This window comes from Vombatus ursinus, unplaced genomic scaffold (genome assembly GCF_900497805.2).
Source record: "Vombatus ursinus unplaced genomic scaffold, bare-nosed wombat genome assembly UNPS02014821.1, whole genome shotgun sequence".
NCBI lineage: Eukaryota > Metazoa > Chordata > Mammalia > Diprotodontia > Vombatidae > Vombatus > Vombatus ursinus.
Window position 1 is genome coordinate 12,871,650 of NW_020954599.1, and position 21,929 is coordinate 12,893,578.

General features: G+C 38.2%; 1 protein-coding gene across 2 annotated transcripts in view; it reads right to left on the reverse strand.

Moving 5' to 3' along the window:
- DKK2 (dickkopf WNT signaling pathway inhibitor 2) overlaps positions 1 to 21,221 on the reverse strand; it is a 143,346-nt gene extending 122,125 nt beyond the window's left edge. The window contains exon 1 of one of the 2 annotated variants that reach the window (XM_027837512.1): positions 20,557 to 21,221. In XM_027837512.1, the coding sequence (XP_027693313.1) occupies positions 20,557 to 20,778 (222 nt within the window). In that variant the 5' untranslated portion in view covers positions 20,779 to 21,221. Of the gene's footprint in view, positions 1 to 20,517 lie in introns of both variants that reach the window. The other variant, XM_027837511.1, reaches the window with a different exon arrangement.
- Between the last annotated feature and the right edge of the window lie 708 nt (positions 21,222 to 21,929).

Genomic DNA, 21,929 nt, shown 5'->3' on the forward strand with positions numbered 1-21,929 from the left:
TCTTCTTCTTCTTCTTCTTCTTCTTCTTCTTCTTCTTCTTCTTCTTCCTCCTCCTCCTACAGTATCACCATCACCATCACCACCACCACCACTATCACTACTACTCCTTCCTCCTCCACTTTTTTTCCCTGGTAAAAAAAGCAATATAGATATAGAAATGGTCTTGGGACCTGGTTTCAAGTGTTACTTCTAACATATTTCTGTGGTGTTATTACTTATGCTTCAAGTCACTTATCCTCTAATTGCTCCAGGCAACTTCTGAACACTACAGTTAGGTCCCAATGAGAGCAAATAATGAATCCTGTGTCATGGTCGCATTGTTTGAATTCTCACCACATGTTTCCACTCTTCTGTCCACTGATCTGCATGGGTAAAGGAAGATCCTTCCTAGGATCCTTATGCTAGTGATATCACAGGTTCATTTTCTACTTATTTTGAACAAATTTATCTATGTATCTGTAAGCTCCTTGAGGGCAGGGACTGTTTCATTTTTGCCTTTTCTCAAGTACAGTGCCTGGTACATGGTAGGAACTTAATACATTTTTGCTGATTCATTGACTGGTTGGATGAGAAATGGTAGCCATGATTCGAAGCAAGAAAGACAACTAAGACAGAAGTTCTATGCTTTTGAAGAGGCAGCTGGCTATTATGGAAAGATTGTGGTATTCAATGCTAACAGGACAATATTTGAGGACTGGCCCTGACACTAACTGTGTGATTGTGGACAAGTCCTTTCACCTCTTTAAATATCCTCATCTGTAAAATGGGTATATGAATAACTTACCTACTCCATTTTAACACTTAGCAAACTTAAAAACACTAATGTGTGCCATTATAGTAAATGATGTATAAATTTTATTAGGGTCAGCTTTTAAAAAGTGGGGAAGGGAGGGAAATCACTTATCTACATAACTCACGGTGTCTTAGAAGCAGGCAGGGGAATAAAATAAGCAGTTATACATTACCTACTACATTCAAGGTACTGTGCTAAGCATTTTTTTACCAAATATCTCATTTGATCCTCATGACAACCCTGTGAGATAGATGCTGTTATTATCTCCATTTTACAGTTAAGAAAACTGAGGCAAAGAGCGGTTAAGTGATTTGCCCAGGATCAAACATCTACTGAGTGTCTGAGGTCAGATTTGAGCTCGTCTCTTCTGACTCTAGACTTAGCACTCTATCTTAATTTAATTCCTTACAAGCACCACAAGCTTGTAAGATCTATTTTAGGTGGAATGACCATTTTCATTTAATTAAATTTAACTCAACACAAACTACCTACCTCATAGGATGTGCTAACCTTAAACAGTCTACTTAAAATAAACCTTCAATAGGGTTTGCAGACCTTATTTCAGTCTATAAAATGAGTTACCTTTAACAGTATTTATTAAGTATCTACTTTCTTCAAGACAGTGATGATTTGGAAAGAGAGTAATAAAATAAAATAAAATAAAATCCCTGCCCTCAAATAGTAGTGGAAGAGGCAATGCACATATACAATTAACAGTAATACCAATTAAACTATAAGTGTAAAGGAAAGATTCTAAGTGCTATAAACCATCAGAGGAGACATGTGGCTTCAAGCTGAAAGTGTCTGGAAAGGTTTTATGGAGGATATGTCACCTGAATTGGATCTTGAAGGAAGGAAAAGATTTGAACAGTTAACAATAAGGGAACAACCTATTTTGGGCACAAGGAATAGGAAGAATAAAGTCATATTCAGAGAAAAGGACAAGCAGATGATCCTTATTCCATTTCATCTTGAGTATAGCCCATGTAAAGAGGCTCATGCCACAAAGGTGGTTTGGAGAACTGAGTTGTCCCATACTTTGAATACTGTTCAAATTTTTAATTTATTCGATAGGTCCTATGAGACCATTGGAATTTTTTGAGCAAGAAAGTGCCATGATTGGTGACTGATCTCATAAAGAATGTATAGGAGAAAGTAGAGACTGAAGTCAGGAAACCAAGTTAGGATAACATCAACAGTTGCAATAGTTCAGGCAAGATGTGATGAGAACTTACACAAAGGTGGTGATCATGAGTGTGAAAAGGAAAGGAGATATGGGAGAGAGGTTGTAGAGATAGAATCCATAGAATTTGGTAGCTGATTAGATGGGGGGGAAAGGGAGAGGAGAGAGTTAATAATGATTTTTAAGCTTTGACGCTGACTGGGAAGATGGACGTATCTTTAGAAATAAAGAAGTGAGAAGGCAGGGATCTTGGGGGTTTAGTGTGGGATGTGTTTGAGTTTGAGTTTGAGATGAAGTAGTACACCCTTTTTTATACAGGATGTATCAACAAAGAAAGTCCTTTATTTACTTGGAATAATAGTTGTATCTTTGATCTGGTATGAAACAAAAATAGCCAATTTGAACTATCATGTCTCTGCTATTTTTAATAAGTATGAAATGATTGAAACTTTTATTCTCCTTTTTTTAAATGGGGTTTCTAATCTTATTTTCCAGAGTTTCGATTCATGAAATGAAAAAAAAATAATTATCATCTGAATGCCAGGGACCTAGGTGGCACAATGGATAGAGCATTAGATTTTGAGATGGGAAGACTTGAGTTTAAATTCTGCTTCGGAAATTTATTGAGTGTGTGATCCTGGATGAAACACTTAATCTCTCTTTGTCCAAGTTTCCTCACCTGTAGAATGGGGAAAATAATAACACCTGCCTCCCACGGTTGTTACAAAAATCAAATGAGACAATATTGTAAAAGCATCTTACAAGTATGAAGGCACTATATAAATGATAGGTATTATAATAATTATTAGCTATAGATTATCATCATCATTTATTATTATTATTATTATTATTATTACTTTTTTGCCTGTTGAAATATTAAGTTCCTATTTTAAGTCATCTAATCTCCATTTTCCAGCTGCAGCTCTGCTTGGCTTGAACTTGATACATGAACGTGATACTTCAGTTCCAGGTACCCACTGGTAGCCCAACTCCCCCACCTCCTTTCCAGCTTCCTTTTGTGTATTATCTTCCCCCCTTAGACTGTAAACTCCTTGAAGGTAGGGACTGTCTTTCTTTTTTTCTTATTTGTAGCTCCAGCATATAGCACATAAGTGCTTAACATGTTCATTGAATTGAATGGAACACATGAGCTTCATTCATACATTTCTATCATTATATTAATAAATGATGTTAATATTTCCAGTATTCATTTTAGTTCATGTCATTTCAGTTCAAATGTCTTGTCTTGTACTTTTTGTACCCCAGATAACTCAAAGGTAGGAAAAAAAAGAGGCTTGGGGGTAGCAAAATTAGGACTATTTGCTTCAACAATGGAAATTAATGTGGTTTGAAGAAAATATAACAATTGCTTTGAATACATTTTTTTCTCCAATGGCTTCACATGTCCGTTTTCCCAATACACCACCTCTGAGATTCCCAAGCATATAACATGAATAATTGAAGTTATTATATTGCTTCTTGGGAAATGCTGCTTAGCAATACAAGAATGTATTTTCAACAGCTGTGTGAAACACCCCCACTCTTGTTTGAAGCAGTTTTGACAAAATTTATTTTCGCTGTGTCAGTCCATGTGGTTTCACACTCACACAAGTTGACTTTATTATTGGATGCTGTTCAGAACTTTATCCATTATGAACCCTGTGGCCTTCTAGGAGTTCAAAGCATGATCCTCCAACCTAGTATTACTGTCTGGAAAGTTCATTGACTTTCATGAGAATCTGTGTCTTCACTACCTCTCATTCTCATCATTTCTTTCCAGATGTGAGTGAAGAGATATAAATAGTATGCATTCCAGACACAACAGACAGAAATAAAATGTCCTTTGGTCTCTATGGGCTGCCATAGTATTTGTGTCTGTCAGTCTTTAAACAGGCAAATGAAATAAAATAAATGGCAATGTCACTAAAAAGAATAAAATGGTTGCTTCTGGTTATGGAGTTTTGAAGAACAGAAAACATTAAAGTAAACCTTTCCTCCTTTTTCCCCCCTAACTCTCTAAATACTTTGGTGCTGTATTACTGGTTCGTGAAAATTGATTAATAAAAACTGGTACTAGTAAACTCCACAATTATTAATATCTGAAAAATTCAATTTTGAGTGGATTAATCCACTCCTAAGAAAATTAACGCTAGCTCACTGGTACAGGTGGGTCTGGAGTTAGGAAGACAGTTCAAATCTGATCTCAGATGCTTACTAGCTGTGTGACCCTGGGTAAGTCACCTAACCCTATTTGTCTCAGTTTCTCATTTGTAAAATGAGCTAGAGAAAGAAATGACAAACCACTCCAGTATCTTTAACAAGAAAATCCCAAGTGGGGTCATGAAGGGTCAAACACAACAATAACAATAACAACTGAACAATAACAACTAAAAGCAAACTAATATTAACATAGCCAGACTTCATCTTCAAGTGTCCAGTGTGAAAAAGTTCAATTTGATGGTTCTGAATTTATCTTTTCAGTCCTATCTACGCACAGTAAGTGTACTCATTCTTAGTTTATTATTATAATTAATCCATTGTAGCACAATGGCCTACTGTGAGGCTAAAGCATGACTCACTGATAATATACATAGACTCACAGAGATTTAGAGCTGAAGGGGAACTTAACTGAAAGCTTGACACACCACAGGTTTATTCTCTGTCTTAAAATCTACCCAACTAAATTTAGTTCATCAACAGAACTAAGGCGGAATAAACTAAAGCAATTTGTTACACTTAACAGAATAAACAAAAATTAAATCTCCATTAAAAAATCATTAGTATTTCTTTTTATAAAAAGAAACAAAAGATAGTTCCCTACACTATGAAATCATGGGTTCCCCCATACCTCTCCGCACCACAAAAAGGGAGAGGGAAGGGCAAGTATTCACTTAGGTGTTAAATTCCTTCACCTTAAATATTTCAACACTTTATTATGGCGTGGAAATGATTAGGAATTCTTGAAGGCTATGACAGTAGAGCACAAATTCAGGTCAAACCTACCAAATCCAAAAACCATGGACTTTTATCTGTCATGTAAGGATCAGGTAATGCATTTTTGTTTTCAGTGACAGTAAGATCTCTGGAAGAAAGCTTAAGATCTAAAACTTACAGGCTCCTGTCCAAGGATGGGTTACACTAACCCAAACCTGAGAAGGTCTAGAATCCTAATGCAAATCTAATCAAAAGAACTTGAAGCTGAAAGGGAAAAGAGAGAGAGACTACCACCTATGTGATGCCACCTAGCCAAATACCATGGACAATTATTACCATGGCTGAAGAATAAGAATACCTATCTAGAAGTGACCAAGATCTGGCCATAAAATCCATAGCTTCAAGTGGGTCCATGGAAATCCACAAGGGTAGGGCAACACACAAGGCAAATTAGAGCTTATAATACAAGGAGGAAATATGACCTCAAAGGTTGAGACATTGTGGGATAATACCTATGACTTTAATGTGGTTCTGAAAAAAAGATAATTGTCATAATAATAATGATGATCATAGCTGACATTCATACAGAGCAATGCTGCGAAGTGCTTTATAAATATTGTCTTATTTGATCCTCACAACAATCCGGGGAAATTTGTTTTTGTTTTTGTTTTTCATTTGTTCAGTCATTTTAGGCATATCCAACTCTTCATGACCCCATTGGGGGTTCTCTTGGCAAAGATACTGCAGTGATTTGCCATTTCCTTCTCCAGTTCATTTTACAGATGAGGAACCAAGGCGAAGAGAGGTTAAGTAACTTGCCTATGGTCATACAGCTAGTAAGTATCTGAGGCTGTATTTGAACTCAAATCCTCCTGATTCTAAGCCCAAAACTCTATCCACAGCTCCATTTAGCTATGTTAATAGCAGAACAGGACTTGGAGTGGGGATGAGGCAGAAGGAGTAGCATAGTAAGAAGATACTTCAAGGAAAAATTCCAGGAACTAGAAAAGGGAAATCTGGTGAAAATCAGAAATAGAAGCAATTATTATCATCAGAGTACACTATAGACCACCTGCACAGAAAAAGAAAATAAAGGAGTTTGGGAGTAGTCCAAGCTTTGCAAAGAAGAATGACAATAATCATTGTAAGTTGTGAAAATGTGTTGGAGTCCTATATGTTTTATTTTCACCCATTAGGATATAAGCTCTTCAGAGGTAGGGACTGTGTTGCTTGCTACTATTTCTATCCTCAACACTTAGAACAGTGCCTGGCACATCATAAGCACTTGATAAATATTCTATCTATCTATCTATCTATCTATCTATCTATCTATCTATCTATCTATCTATCTATCTATCTATCTATCTACACTATCTACCTATCTATTTAGCTATACTATCATCTATCAATCATCTTATCTATATATTTGTTATCAACCTAGCTTCTATCATCTATCAACCTATTATCTATCAATCTAGCTACCTATCAATTATCAATCTACCTTTATCTATCTAGCATGTTTATTATCTATGAATTTGTCTGTCAATCTACCTATTAACTATCAATCTATCTTTATCTATCTAGCATCTGTTTATTATCTATCAATTTTTCATCTATCTCCTACCTATCTATTATCATTCAGTCTATCTATCTCTACCTACTTTTCTATCTACCTATCATCTCTCTGTCCATTTATTTATACACTCACAAGGAAGCAAAGAAGATATTCATCACTTTGAAAATGATTAAATAAATTATGATCTGTGAATAGGATAAAATACTACTGTGCTATAAGAAGTGAGGAATATCAATTCATAGAAGCGTGAGAGGACAACTGATGACTGACAGCACTATAAATTTAATGACTAAAACAACATAAATGTAAATAACTAATAAAGAAACTGACTGCCCTGAAGTCATAAATACTAAACTCGACCCCAGAGAATAGTTGAGAAATGAATGAATGAGTCATTAAATGAAAAAGCAGTCATTAAGCATCGATTATGCTATATACTGGGGATACATTTTAATAGAAGGATACAATACATAGAGAAAAGTAGTGCCCAGGACAGGGAGATAACGCTTGGAAGCCAAATAGATGTCCTTCCTTCCTCATTGCTTAGGTGGGGGAGCTATGGATACAGAATATCCATATACTGTTGGACTTGGTCAACGTATTAGTTAATCTTTGATAAATAGGACAGGTCTCTGGGAAGGTGAAGGAAAAGGGATATATTTGAAAATTCATATGATAGAAAAGCAAAAGACATCAATACGAATATTTTTTATTTAAAACTCAAAAGCTTTTGGAAGTGATTGTTGAAAACTAAAAATAAATTTATTTATAAAAAATAAAAAAAATATTTTAGTTAGTAGAATGAAATGCAAGTCAGAGGAAGAGAGAGTATTGGGATGGAGAGGCAGTCAATAGTGTCAGATTCTGCAGAGGTCAAGAAGAATGAGGAATGTGGAAAAGCTATGAGATTGATAGTGACTAAGGAGTCATTGGTGACCTTAGAGAGAGAAGTTTCACCTTCACTAGAAGGTGGAGGAGAAGGAATTTTTGTTGTGATTAAAGAATCAACAGGAAGTGGATGCAGCAAATATAGAATGCTTTTTAAAAGTTTGTGCCCATTTCTATTGCTTTTCATGGGAAAGTTTCTGTTTTTCCCCTTTGAGACTCACTTGAAAGGGACCTAAAAGTAAGGAAGCTAGGTGGCACTATAGATAAGGCATTCATCAAGTCATAAAGATTGGAGTATGAATCTGACCTCAAACACTTACTATCTGTGTGACCCTGGGCAAAGGACTTAATTTCTCTGTGCCTCATTTTCCTTCTCTGTAAAATGGGGGTAATAATAGCAGTTACCTCACAGGCTTGTTGTGAGGATCAAATGAGTTAATATATGTAAAGCACTCTGCAAATCGTAAAGCGCCATCTAAATGCTAGTTATTATGGAGTCCCTTTCCAAATATGAGATGTTACATGTATAGAAACTTAAGTCTGCATCATCAATAATGTTTATTTAAATTTCAAATAGTTTGAAATGGTTAATAATAACTTCCAAGTGATTTGCAACAGGGAGGAAAACAGAGAAGAAAAGTAAGAAGGAAATGGATTGGAAAGAATCTGTGCCCAGTTTTTCAGTCCAAGAGGAGATAGCACTGCCATCCACACACCAAGAATGTCCACACTTATCCAAACTCACAGCAAGATATCTGGCTTCCAGGCACTCAGTGGAAAGTGCAGAGAGCACTGTCCTTTGGGATGCTATCAGACTTCAGAGGATATCAAATTAGTGCTCTTGGCAGTGGCCTGTAACTGCCAGAGTTAAATTATTTTGGTTCTTGTGGTTAAATAATTAATGTTGCCTCGGTTGTTAGAACTCCAAATGCTGTGGTTAAATTCTGAGTGTCTGGGGTGCCCTTGTTGTTTCTGTGATTTCTAGATAATTTGGTGAATTACTGAATTGCAAGCTATTTTTGCTTAATTTCCACCAGACAATACTGCCTTGGCATTTCTTTTAATGGGAAAGAGAGGGTTTTGTTGATAACATTCAGTTCTAGGTACTGACCTAGAGAGCATTATATATTTATTGCCTTCATCTCTGTGCTGTCCACAGGTTTAATGTGACAGCTTCTAAAACAGTTTGACTCCAATTATTACCTTCCCTATTACCCACAAAGGGAAAGTGGGGTGTCACTACCTATCCAATACTCACATACTGTAACCCTACAAATCCTCCTAATGATCCGCCCACAAATCTCCATAGCTGTATGGTGAAGCTCTGGTTGTGTAGAAGGCAGGACAAAAACAGGATCCCGCCAGAAAGCATATCCCTGTGATAGTTTTCTGAAAGGTAGCAACCAGCTTCTTCATCCTTCTGGAGATGTTGTCACTTATGACTGGGGGCAGAAACTCTAGGAATAGGCAGAAGGTTGAGTCCACGGGATCATAAAGTTAGCACTATGAGGAACCGTTGAAATTAATGTACACATTTTACAGATGAGAAAACTGAGGCCCAGGGAGAATTGGCTTTTTTAAAGTCACATGGTGATTTGGTAGTAGAGACCAGATTATACTTATTCATTACTCTCCAGAGTCACAGGGATGATTACTGTGAGGAGGGTGGAGGCTGGTGCTGATAGTGGTTCTTGTATCCTCTCTGCCACCACATCACCTCATCCTCTATGAGGAGGAAAGAAAGATCATCACCTCCAAAATCCTTTTCCTGTTCTCCTTGGAATTCCTACACATCTAGATGAGTACTGGTAAGAAAGAGAAATGGAGTGGGGGAGAGAGAAGGAGAGGGCAGAGGGCATCTAGAAAGGAGTAGCTGTAGCAGATTGGGTAAATAGAGGGTTGGGATGGGGGCATGACCTTTCCTCAGGGCATTTAAACAGTTTATTCCAGTCTTGAGAGGGCAGCCACATTTTGGGCTTATGGATTATGATTTACTGAAGCAATTATATTTAAGCCCATTTTGCTGGAGAAGAAAGGATAGAGAAGACTACAGTAGAAAGAGGCTCTTATCACTGGATTCAGGAGGAAAGGGACAGAGAGAAGAGAGTAGTAGAGATGCATAATTTGCCTAAAGAGGAAACTAAAAACATGGATATCAAGAAACTCTTCATGTAGAAGATTGTGCTTGAGGTAAACTTGGGAATAAACTAGGGATTTTAAATGGTAGATTTTAGTATGGAGGGCATCAAGGCATGGTGACTAGCCAGTGAAGAAATGATGGATGTGCATGTCTATGTAGATGCATATGTAAGTCTATATGTATGTGTTACATATGCATACATTATGTATGTATATTCACATACAGCCTCTGTGTCCTCAGACACTTTAAGAGCATAAGAAAAATGTGAGTGTATACATACCTTAGAAGCTGCTTAAGACAAAGACCCCGTCTGAGGTGTAGCTGATGACTAAAAAAGATAGTCAATAACTTTGAGTAATCCAATCTAACGGCTTATAGAAAATAAATTGGCAAGTGACACCCAGTGTCAAAGGGGGAACGGCTATCAAGAATTTGGATGAGTCTACCTACAGAGGGAGGTAATTCATGGGACTTTCACATAGTGACCATGGGAACCCAGAAAAGAAAGGTAAGTGGTGACAGCTAAAAGCCAGAAGAGGGCACCAGTGAACCAAGTGAAATTGGCCTGTGAGTGCAAAAGAAAAGAAAGGGTTGGAATAGTAGTAATATAAAGGGGTGGCAATAAGATGTGTCCCTGAAGTTCTGACGAACGACACCGTCTCATACAGATATTCATTTGTGGCAGTTGTTTTACTAAGGCTTCCATAAACAACTTCTTTTCTCTACCCACTGTGACTAGAAATTGTTCTGCTCTTCTGCATCTAAATCAATGAGATCATGGATCAATTACAATATTTTGATAATTGAGCATCTGCTTCCTTTAGAAAAGTGTGTGGTGGTTCCATATATTCCAAAACATTTATGACAGCACTGTTTGTGGCAAGGAATCAGCTACTGTGCTTTTAGGCTTCTTTGGAACGCACCATCCTGCCTTCCTTCCCCAGGAAACTCATTATTGGAAAATCTCATTATGCTGCAAGATTGAATCTGCCTGGTACTCACATCTCCTCGGTACCCTCTGCCCCTCTGATTGGATTCTGTGACTGAGGAGCAGGGTGATGGGCTCCCGTTCTTCTAAAGAAAGATCTCAGAAAAGGTTTTCTCCCATTTTCCACTAGCTACGCTGCTGTGGGGGAACTTTTCATCAAGCTCTCACTACTGAGGCCCATCCCTCTTCCCTTTAATAGTTTCCTTTGTACGTGTTCCCTTCCCTTATTAGATGGTAAGCTCCTCAAAGATAGGGACTGTCTTTGTTTTTAATTGGTATTTGTATCCTCAGTGGTACAGGGCCTGTGACATAGTAAATAGACCTTTAATAAATGGGTCTATTTATTGACCATTGATGGAGAAATGGCTAAAAATAATGGTACGTGAGTATTATGAAAAACTACTGTGCTATAAAAAATGAAGAATGTAACAGAGAGAAGCATGAACAGATACAAAGTGAAGTAAGCGATAAAAAGAAAACAATCTGCACAACCACTACAACAACGTAAATGGAAAAAACAATCACAAATCAATTGAAAACCAACATTGCAAAATTATAAGGAGAAAGCATCACCTCAAAGAAGAGATATCCGAAGACATTTCCGCCAAATCCTTTCCAGAAGTAGGGGCTTCCATGGGTACGGAATATGCATATAATGTCAGATTTTTTTTCATTGTATTTATCAGTTTTACTGGTTTCTTTTTTCTCTGTCTTTCTTAAAAATTATTTGTGATACGACATGAATGGAAAAGATCCAGAGGGAAACTGATACAATGTGAAAAAAATCAATAAAAATATTTCTTAAAAAATAAAGGAAATGTGTATGGTATGATGAAGAGTCCTGGATTTGGAGTTAAAGGTCCTGAGTTCGAAAATCTATCTCTAGCACTCCCAACCTGCGCAAAATTCAGGCAAGCTGTTTGCCCTATCTAAGCCTCAACTTTCTCCTCTATAAAGTGAAAGGGGTGCACAAAATGGCCTCTTAAGCCCCTTCCAGATATAAATCAATGGTGTCATGACAGGAGTTCCAAGGAAGAGCTCTAAGGATGGAGTTATATTCCTCTTTGGATATGCCAATAAGACCCTCCACCTGAATGAGAAACAGTAAGGAGTAGTTGCTTAGTTGTTTTTCACTCATGTTTGACTCTTTGTGACCCCTTTTGGGGTTTTCTTGGCAAAGATATTGGCCATTTCCTTCTCCAGCTTATTTTACAGATGAGGGAATTAAGGCAAACAAGGTTAAGTGACTTGTCACACAACTAGAATATGTCTGGCCAGAGTTGAAATCAGGTCTTCCTGACTCCAGGTCTGGCACTCTATTCACTGTGCCACCTAGTTGCCCCATGATGAGTAGACCCTCATTCTTTTTTCCTTATTGCTGGCTGTGAAGGAAAGCTATAACGAGTCAGGACAAGAGATAGAATCAAGAGCACCCAATGAAAGTATTGTGTGCCCTAAGAATTAGGAGAGAATGCCATGAGATGGCACCTATAAGAAAGTATTCTGTTACAATATGTCTGAGAGAGTATTCCATCAAAGGATGCTAAAACAGCATTCCAACTGGGGCAGCAGGGAGCTGAAGCTGAGGTCACTGGAGATAGTAATGTACAAGATTTGCCAGCTGGGCAGCAGAAAACTTCAGCTGAGGTCATGAGAGAGATGGAAGCAGGGATCAGAGCAGCTGAGAAATTCTTGACTTTCCTTGCTGGTAATTTCATCCTTCAGAAACTGGAGGACGTTTGGCCCTGATTTTGGCTAATGAAGAGGAACTGGTTAGAAAGGTAGAGCTAATGGTAACCTTGGGAGAGAGTAAGCACGTCATATTATAGCCTGAGATAGGTGGGGAAGGAGAGTGTTCAACATGTACTTGGGCTGGGGAGAAGAGGTTGAAACTTGTAATAATCCAGAAAAAAGGAAAAGGATTTTCTGTCCTAATATTCTATGTAGAAGGTAGTCTCACCATAAGGCTCTCGAGAATGGAACTGTAGCTCATTTTGACCAACTCTTATGAGGAATAACAGGGAGTGTTGTCCAAAGAGCCCAATGCAGACACCCGAGGAAGTCAATTACCAACTAAAACTTCTACAGGACAAATAGAAGATAGAAACCAGGAGAAAATAAAATAATAATCCTAGCAAATATTGCTCCTTCTTCAGGTTTGGATTGGACTAGATGACATCAGAAGTCCCCCTCTTTAGAAAGAGGGGTGGGCAGAGTCTTCTTTCCTCATCTTTGGAATTTGTAGGTTGGATGAAATAATCTCTAAAGCAGAATCCATCTCTAAAGCCTTTAACACTATGATCTGGCACAGTGGGGACCTCAGTATAAGAGGATGCTTCATGCTGAGATAGTAATAATAATAACAACAATTGTAATAATAGCCAATATTTATATAATGATTTAAGGTTTACAAAGCACTTTACAAATATCAACTCCTTTGATCCAAGCAACATTTCAGTAAATTAGGTGGTTATTATTCCCATTTACAGATGAAGAAACTGAGGCTAAAAGGGGTTAAATGACTTACCCGGGGCCACACAGGTCTTTCTATCTCAAACTCAGGTCTTCGTGACTCATAGTTTACTCTATCCACTGTGCCACCTAGCTGTAAGTGAGACTCTGGGGAAATTAGAATCTTACAATACAATATATTCTTTGATTCTTTGGTACCAGTCTACTAGACTGGCTATTAACAAGATTTCCCCAGGTTTGTGAGTGAGTGCTGAAATGGAGGAAATTGTAGCACTTGCCAAAATTAACCCAGGCCCTTCTTGGTATGTATATCACTGACACAAAAGTAGAGGCAGTAGAGTTTAATGGAAAAAATCTGAGTAATGAGGGGGGCTGGATTGGAATCCTACCTCTAACACTGCCTAGCTGTGTGATCAGTGGACATGTTAAAATCTCTCTTAGATGTAAATTCCTCATCTGTAAAAAGGGGATGGCTATACTGGAAATAGCTACCTCATTGGATTATTATCAAACGTGTATTTCATCAACCTCAAAAGACAACATCAATGTGTGTTATTAGTTCACGTGTATGCATAAGAGCTTTCATCAGAAAACTTAAAAGGGTCCGTCTATGGGCAGGCAAACTTTCCTTATGATGGTATTTCTGTTTCATAGTAAATTGTTTCTAGTTTCATATATTTCTATATTTTAAGGGAGTGAGAAAAATGGTGGTGGTTATTTGGAATTCCAAACTTTCTAAGTTATACTATTTTAAGTAAGGCGCTAGAATGGTCACAGCTGGAGTGATCATTATAATATAAGGTAATATATAATATAGTATAATATAAAGTTCATTAGAAAGAGAAACAAGATTATAAATATAAATTTGATGATCACATATACAAGGTTTTATGGCTTACAAAGTCCTTGAATCCTAACAACCAGGTAAACTAGGCATTTCAAGTATCATTTATCCTCATTTTACAAATAAGGAAACTGAGATTTTAAACATCTGGATGGAGTTTGAGATGGAGGTAAGAAATTATAATTTTATGTTTTCTGTGTTGGTATTTTAATTGACTTTTGTCATGTGTGTGCTTGATTTATGTGTTTAAAGGCCTTGTAGATATCAAATATGATAACTAGACCCATTACGCAATCTCAGGATGGACTTTATAATAAGAATTTTATAACTGGTGCTGCATAAATGAATTGCTCTTGAAAATGCAATGATACAAATAGAACTTTGGCTCCATTCCGCCTCAAATATTTTTTTCTGTTTCAAGTTACCATTGCAAAAAAATATGAATTATGAAATGAATTGTCTCAAAAGATTAGTCATTGGTGTTGGTAATGACCTGTAGGTCATTGGTTTGTATCCAGTACAAGAAGGTAGTGAACCAAGCTGTTAATATCTTTTAGCTATTGGGTGGCCACTATTCAAAATGCATGGTTGGTTACGTTTTTGTTTGTTAGTTTATGGACAGATGTTCGTTCATATCACAAAACGCCTCCTACAATTCACATGTTATTTGACCTACTTGTTTCAGAGAACAGCTGATGTTTGCCTCGACAAAGCTAAAAGCAGCACAAAATGTATTAAACCAGTCTCTCACTCATAGCAAGAATCCCCAGACAAAAAAAAGAGGAGTCCGACAGATAGCAATGAAATACAAATGGCACTTTATCGTAATAGAACCCTTAACGTACATGATGTCATTTCATCCTCTTAATAATCCCATTAGCAGTGGAATGCAAGTTTTATTGTCTCCACTTTACAAATAAAGAAACTGAGGCTCAGAGAGGTTGAGTGACAGCCAGTATCTCTCCGCTAGCAAGTGGTGCACCCGGGATTCAAACCCAGGCCCCCAACTCCAACTACAAATGCTCTTCTCACTAGACCAGGTTAATAAAACACAACAGAATAATGTAATAATGATATACTTTTCTTGCATTTTACCTAGTATATACAATACTTATATGCAATACCAACTATCAGTTTGATTCTATTCAAAGAAAGATAGTAGCCAAATCAGCTTTTGCTGTTGTTGTTGTCAAACAGACAAAATAATTTTGATTAGATTTTTTTTTTATATTTTTAAGTTGTTTTGACATCATGGATTCATACAAAAGAACAAATATTTCTCATTCTCTCCAATAACCCACAGAAGTAAACAGAAGAAGGTCAGCCAGAATGCTGGTCCCTATTTCTTAGACAATACAATAATGTGTTTAAATACAAACACAATAAAGTGAAGCAACCTCGTGTAAAGCAACTAATTCAATGAGATCCCGCAAGTCATTCCAGTTAGCGAGGCTTCAAATTCAGGTTTCTTAATTTGCAACCCAGTTAACATTCTAATAACAGGACAATCTTATATCTCTGGAGAAACTCTAATGTGTATAAGTCTAGAAACAAGAAGGTGATAAGTAGCAGAAGTAATCTTTGAAATTTGGTGTGTTATTTAAATGCACATTTTCAGTATTAATATTGCAGGAGAAAGATGAGGATGCTCCAAGACTCTCCCAGAAGAGTTCACTCTAGCAGGGCCTAGAAATGGTTTCCTTTCACTAGTTGAAGAAACGCAAACTTTGACTCACTTTGGGGGAGGGGGAAGAGGGAACAGATGACCTCTGAGGGGAATACTAAGGGAGAGTGTGGCAAAGTCAGAGCAACAGCTGGAGAATATTTCAGCAACTTTGTCCCCTTTGCTCTGTGTTATTGGACGATAATAAAATGATAGATGCTCACAGTTAGATAACTATTAAAATACTTGACCAATCCTATACAAGGTAGATTTCTTCTTATTTCAACTTTCAACTCTCTATTACCTACTTTAATGAAATCATGTAGTTGTGCTGACAATCCATACCAATGGATGAAGCTGATGTCATTTACAATTACCTTGGGGATGCATTATATGATTTGCCGTGCTGTCACCCAAGACACCTACTTTCCAAATCATGCACTTTGTTCAGGCTGGTGACAGAGGGAGGTGATTCAAAAACAGACTATATGAAAACTAGGCTAATATTTAAAAACATTGTCATAGAGAATTTCACAAACTAGCCACCCTCCTCACTTGTCAGTAATCGAGAGTAAACGCTGCAGCAAAGCCATATTTCGGTTTGTTTATATCAATAGATGAATATGCAGTAGCATGGCTATGTGCAAATATATAAAGTACATATGTATAGACGGTATATGTATATTTATACAATTGTGTTGTATAAATATATGTGCTCTCTCCAGCAAGCTTCTGTATTAATGCATTTGGGAGTACAGTATTTGTTTCACGAAAAGTTAACTTCATCCAAACCATAGCGCCATAAGAATCTAAGTTAAATGAGAAATCATGAAATATGAATAGAGCAACCTCATACATTTTTATTTTAGAGCGGCAAGGACCAGAAATTCTGTCTGCATTTTTAAAATCATGTTTTGTTTGTTGCTCTTTTTTAATCATATTTTTGAATATTTCAGAATCCTATGTCATTGCATTCAAATGAATCTCAGCTGTTGCTCTCAAAAATATAAGATAAGCAGGAAATAATACAAAGAAGAAATGACAATTATCAAGTCAAAGTTTATTTTTCACATGAAAAGATGCTTTTAATCAGACAAAATGAATAGGTAATTTTAAAGAAAAAGTCTACTTATAAGGGTGAAAATACATAAACTCAAGTTCAAACCTTAAAGAAGAGCAATCCTAATTAAATGTTTTTTCTGGTAGAATAATTTTGCAGAAGGCTATTTTGTTAATAATTATTTGCGTTCTTTTCTAAAATTAATTGGTCCCTTTGGAATTCTGGGTGAAATAAATGATGTGTAACAATCAGCAAGTCAAAGTGGCTTCATTTACTTTAATATATATGAGGCGCAATCTTTTTTAATTTATCTAAATATCGAAAGTGAAATGAAAATGACCTCTCCCCCAAGTAAAGATATTTTTTGTTTAAATGACTTGAATACTTATTTTACTAATTTTCTACCTCATTTATTGGATAATATATAGTGAAATTACACATAAAAAATAATATTGTTTGCCAAAACCCTGGAGAATAGTGTTATATACCTATAGAAACTGTGAATAATTTGAACAAAAAGAAAGACAAATTGTTCAGGATTTTTGCAACTATTAATCAAACTACTTATGGAAAAAGTATCATTAATATCTCCTATTTATGTAAGCAACATGCTTCAATTTGCCAAAGAAAGAACAAGTTTCAATACATGGTTAACAAGATAATTTTTAAAGATAAGGCAGTTATCTAACTTCCCCTTCAAAGACGTATTTGTTTTCCATTTTTTATAATCTATACTTAAAATAAATCTGGAAAATTGTTTTCTAATCCAATTTCATACAAAGAAACTTAAGAAATTATGTAAAGACTGATTGTCCTTCCCATGGGCACATTTATTATAATAATAAATAATTTTTAGATTTTTTTTTTACAGTTCCAGAAGACAGGGTGCCCCACCTTTATCTAGAATGAATGGTATTAATAGATTTAGACTGAGGAAAATTGATTATATCTCAGATTCTATCTATATGAGTCTGCAAATATCACTGTTCGGTAATATACATACATACGTATATACATACATATTTTTCTTTTACTATCATCATGATTAATTCAACATAATCTTTCCAGTTAAGCACGCAGTCAACTAGATTCTGATATGAAGGCGACAAATGACACCAAATCAACTGTGGTTCAAAGTTCCTTTCACAAAGACATTATTTCTGTTTGTTTCAGGTAAATGACAATATTCAAAAACATATGTGTTCTGATTTGAAAATTCAGTATTTTCAATGGAAGAAGGGCCCATGCCTCAGAAATGATAGACCTTTAGAAGACTGAAGGATTGTGGAATTTAGTGACAGTGTTATCACATGTTTCTAATCACCAACAAAGGAAAAATGAAGCAGTATTTAAGTAAGTATAATAGAGAACTCTGTTAACAGCAGAGTTCTGTGTACTCAGAAGTTAATGACATCCAATTTAGTCCGTGATATTGCATATTCTAACTCATCTGCTGAACAAATGAGATGCTGCAGTTTGTAAAAAATAATTCTCATGTCTTTTGACTGAACAACTAAAAGCAGTTTAGGAATTCACCTGTTGTAATTTCCCCAGCAACAATATGTGGAAAGTATGGATGAAATACTGTGTATTGGTATATGTGATTGCCTATAGTTGTGTCTTTTTAGCTCATGAAATTAATTTGGCTTTCATACAGTGTGTATTATGCTTATTATATATACTCATTTTATAGATACATACATATGCATATACTTTTAAAAATAAATCCTAATTTTTTGGAGAATGCTATTCAATGGAAGTTATCTAACACTAAAATCCTACTCTGATGCCTTTTGATAGAGTAAAGATACTACCAGGGCCTCAAAGATCATGCCCAGTGGAACACAAGGTTTTTCAGGTTTCATGAAGCCGGAAAGTCCTGGTCCTGTAACAGACTGTATACCTGTCAGCACCAGCTTGGTTATATACGTTCAAAGAGGCTCCTCTCCAGTTTGGGTACAAAGTGATGAATTAATATTATGTGTACAGCACCAGCAGCTCAAATATACACATATGTATGTATGTGCAAATACACACATACATAAATATACATCTATAGTCTACAAGGGGCTGGTTTTACACACTCTGCTTTGGTGGAGGCAATATCCATACTGAAGATCCTTAACCTTTCAAAGCAAGTGCAAATAACCAAACAATTCATAGGAGAAAACTGTCAGAAGAAACAGGATATCATTGAGCTTTGTTGGTTGCTGTTGTTTTAAAACACAAGGCTGTATGGTAAACCCCCAAGTCTGACCTCAGTTGATTTCATGTGTTGGTTCAATGGATTCAGCTGACAAAGGAGACCAAGGTGAATAATCACACCATCCCAGGAGTGAGACTGGGAGGAAGGGATCTCTAGGGGTCATTTAGTCCATTCCTCTGCCTTCGCCAAAAGTGTTTTATCCTAGACTATGGATGATGCTGATCTGAGGCTATGGCCAAGTAGAGAAGAAAAAAATATAAGATCGGGTCACTATAAGAAAAGTTTCCTCAATTGTATCCTCATCAAAAGAACTCTCCTATTACACCTGTTTTCCACAATCAGAGAGAGGGTAGGTCCTATAGACATACTCTACACATTTTATTTGATGCTTCAAGGTTATAAATTGAGGAAAGTAAAGGAAGAGGGTGATAGTGAGAATGGGTATGTATTTTGTGGAGGGGAAAAAGTCTCATGCCCATCAATCTGAGTTAAGGAAGAGTGTGCCCAATTAAGATAGTTTTCACTGTTGTTGTTGTTGTTTGAGACCTAAATGAAGAAGGTGGGGAGAATCTAAGACCTGAGCAATTTTTGTTTTAGCTTGGTTAGGGGGATCATGAAGAGATAGTCTCCTCAGGAAACAAGTAGCTTTCCTAGGGTTGTGAGATTGTATCAAAAGTATGCCCAGGAGAGGTTTAGCAAAGGGTTAGGCTCAAAGCAGGAACTCACTCCCATTCTTTCTTCTGTCCTTGATTACCCCCTTTCCAGAGATGGAAAAAAGCACCAGCTTCGGCCAGGCACTTGTGCCAAGAGCCCACAGAGACCCTGAGGTTAGCAGGGTTGTAGTATTACTTCAGGAAAAAGAGAAAGCTACTGTGAATAGCCTAGATCTGACTGTTGAATATCTCTGTGGGTGTACTGGTATGCTTTTGCATTTGCAAGTCCATGTGCCCTCCAGAGACTTCAGTTCTGCTTTGGTTTCTGAAAGTCAGAATTTGGGTTTGTACCTTCCTCCCCTTGGACTTCCCCATGCCCCCAGGGCCCCCTCTCCTGGCCATCCAGTGTCAGGATTCAGGAAGCTCAGGAAAATCTGTGTGTGTGTGTGTGTGTGTGTGTGTGTGTGTGTGTGTGTGTGAGCGTCCTTGTGTGCATGGAGCTGGAGGAGGGCTTTCGCCTGCATGTCTATATGACACAAACTGGCACACAGAAACAGAGGCTGAGATAGTGACAGTAAGCGACAGAGAAACAGACAGAGGCAGAAACTTTCAAGATATTTCAGGCTTTTTGACCTGCCCTGTAATGGTGTATGTGTTGATGTGACTGTCCCAGGTTACACAGGCATCATCACTTTATTGCTTTTCCTAAAGTTTTCTTTTCAGGAGGGAAAAACCGGAGATCTTTAGAAATCGTTCTCTACCTATAACTAACATTTATGCTCCATGGGGGGGGGCGGGGTAGGAATGGGAGAAAGGCAGTCGTATGTCATTTCTATGACAACTAGGAGGCTTTTGGATTCTGGAAAATGAAACTAATCAACAAGGATCTGTATACATACATGTCATGTACATATATATGTCTATATTAAATTGAAGTTTTTCCCCCAAAATCCTATACTTGGCAAAATATATGAACACACGCTCCTGCACACACTCGCACACACAGGCTTTCAAATCAAGAAGACCACGGCTTAGGGACAACCCATAATGCAGCAAACACCTGATCTAACGGCAACGCAAACATAAGCAGTGCTTTGGGAGTAGAATGGTCCCATACCTCTCCTTGCTGATGATTGTGTTTTGAAGATTTTCCTACCTGCCCCAGGTTTTTGCCCTTCTTACTGCTGCCGAAAGTCAGTCCTTGGTAGATGGCCGCAGATCGATTGGTTGCCTGAGTTGGGGTCTCCCCGCCCAGGACGGACTTGATGGAGTTCAGTTTGGATCTGGGGCTTCCCAACTGGGAGCTCTCCACCATCAGGACCGCGGCTAGTAAAAGGAGGCAGCGGGAGGACTCCTTATTCCACATCATAAGGGTCATCTCCCCAGCAAGGCAAGAGGGGACCCCAAGAAAGGTAAAAACCTAGGAGGGGAGGGAGAAGAAGTAGCAAGGAAGCAATGAAACCCAGAACTTGTCTTCCAAAAAGAGCCGGCAAACAGCCCAAGATGCAGGAAGCGAGGGGGCGTCTCAGTCACTGTCCCCCAAACCTGGAGTGACTTCAGAAAACTGTAGCCTAGAAAAGTGCAAACTCAGTCTTAACCATTCAGGCTGGGAGTTGGGAGACCAGAGGTCACTTCACCACCGCCGGTTTCTTCAGGAGTTGGGGAAATTCTTCAGGCAGTAAGATGCGAAGCGCCTCCCCACCCCAGAAGGCGTGCCCCAAGGTGATGCAGAGCCCAGCTGAGCAGCCCTGCTCCAGACAACTTGGGAAGGAGCTTCGAAGTCCGCCCTCCTTCGTCCCTGCCCCCAATCTGTCGTGGGGGGGGGGGGGGGCAATGCAAATCAGCCCGAATTCAAGGGCCCCAGAGGGCTGGAAGGGTCGGGTTATTTCCCCCACACATATACACCCACACCTCCTGGTTTAGTTGTCTGGGTTTTGTTTTTCCTCCTGTTTTCTTTCCTTCTCCCCTTGTCTTTCTCGGCTTTTGTCTGAGTCTCTGCACTGTGTCAGAGCACACGTCCTCCAGTTCCAGGTTAGTAGACGCTAGTTTGGGGAGTCCGTAGAGCAACCCCCAGGGGCTGGAGACCCGGAGTCAGAGGCCGAGCCAGGGTTCTCTACACACACAGGCACACGCTCACGCACAGCCAGCCTTTTCCTCTGTTACACTCAGGGCAGCCACAGACAGACAGGCAGAGAGAGAGAGTGACACTGTGTTCTCTAAGGCACCGGCGCGAGCTCTTTCTGCACTCTCTCTCTCTCTCTCCCCTGTCTTTCCCCCCCCCCTCTCTCTGCTACACTCACTCTCTTTGCTCTCTTCCCGCTAACCTCTTTTCTTTTTATAGCATGCTGCAGTGGGTTTTCTGGATTCCTCCGCCCCCAATTCAAGAGTGACAAAGAGTGAAACCGATTCTCTTACCCCCAAGTCATACCCTTGCTCCCCCCCTCACTCCCCTTCCTTCCTCCTTCCTTCCTTTCCTCCTCCCCCCCTCCCCTCCTCCCTCATCTCCCCTTCACCTCCTCTCCCCACCCC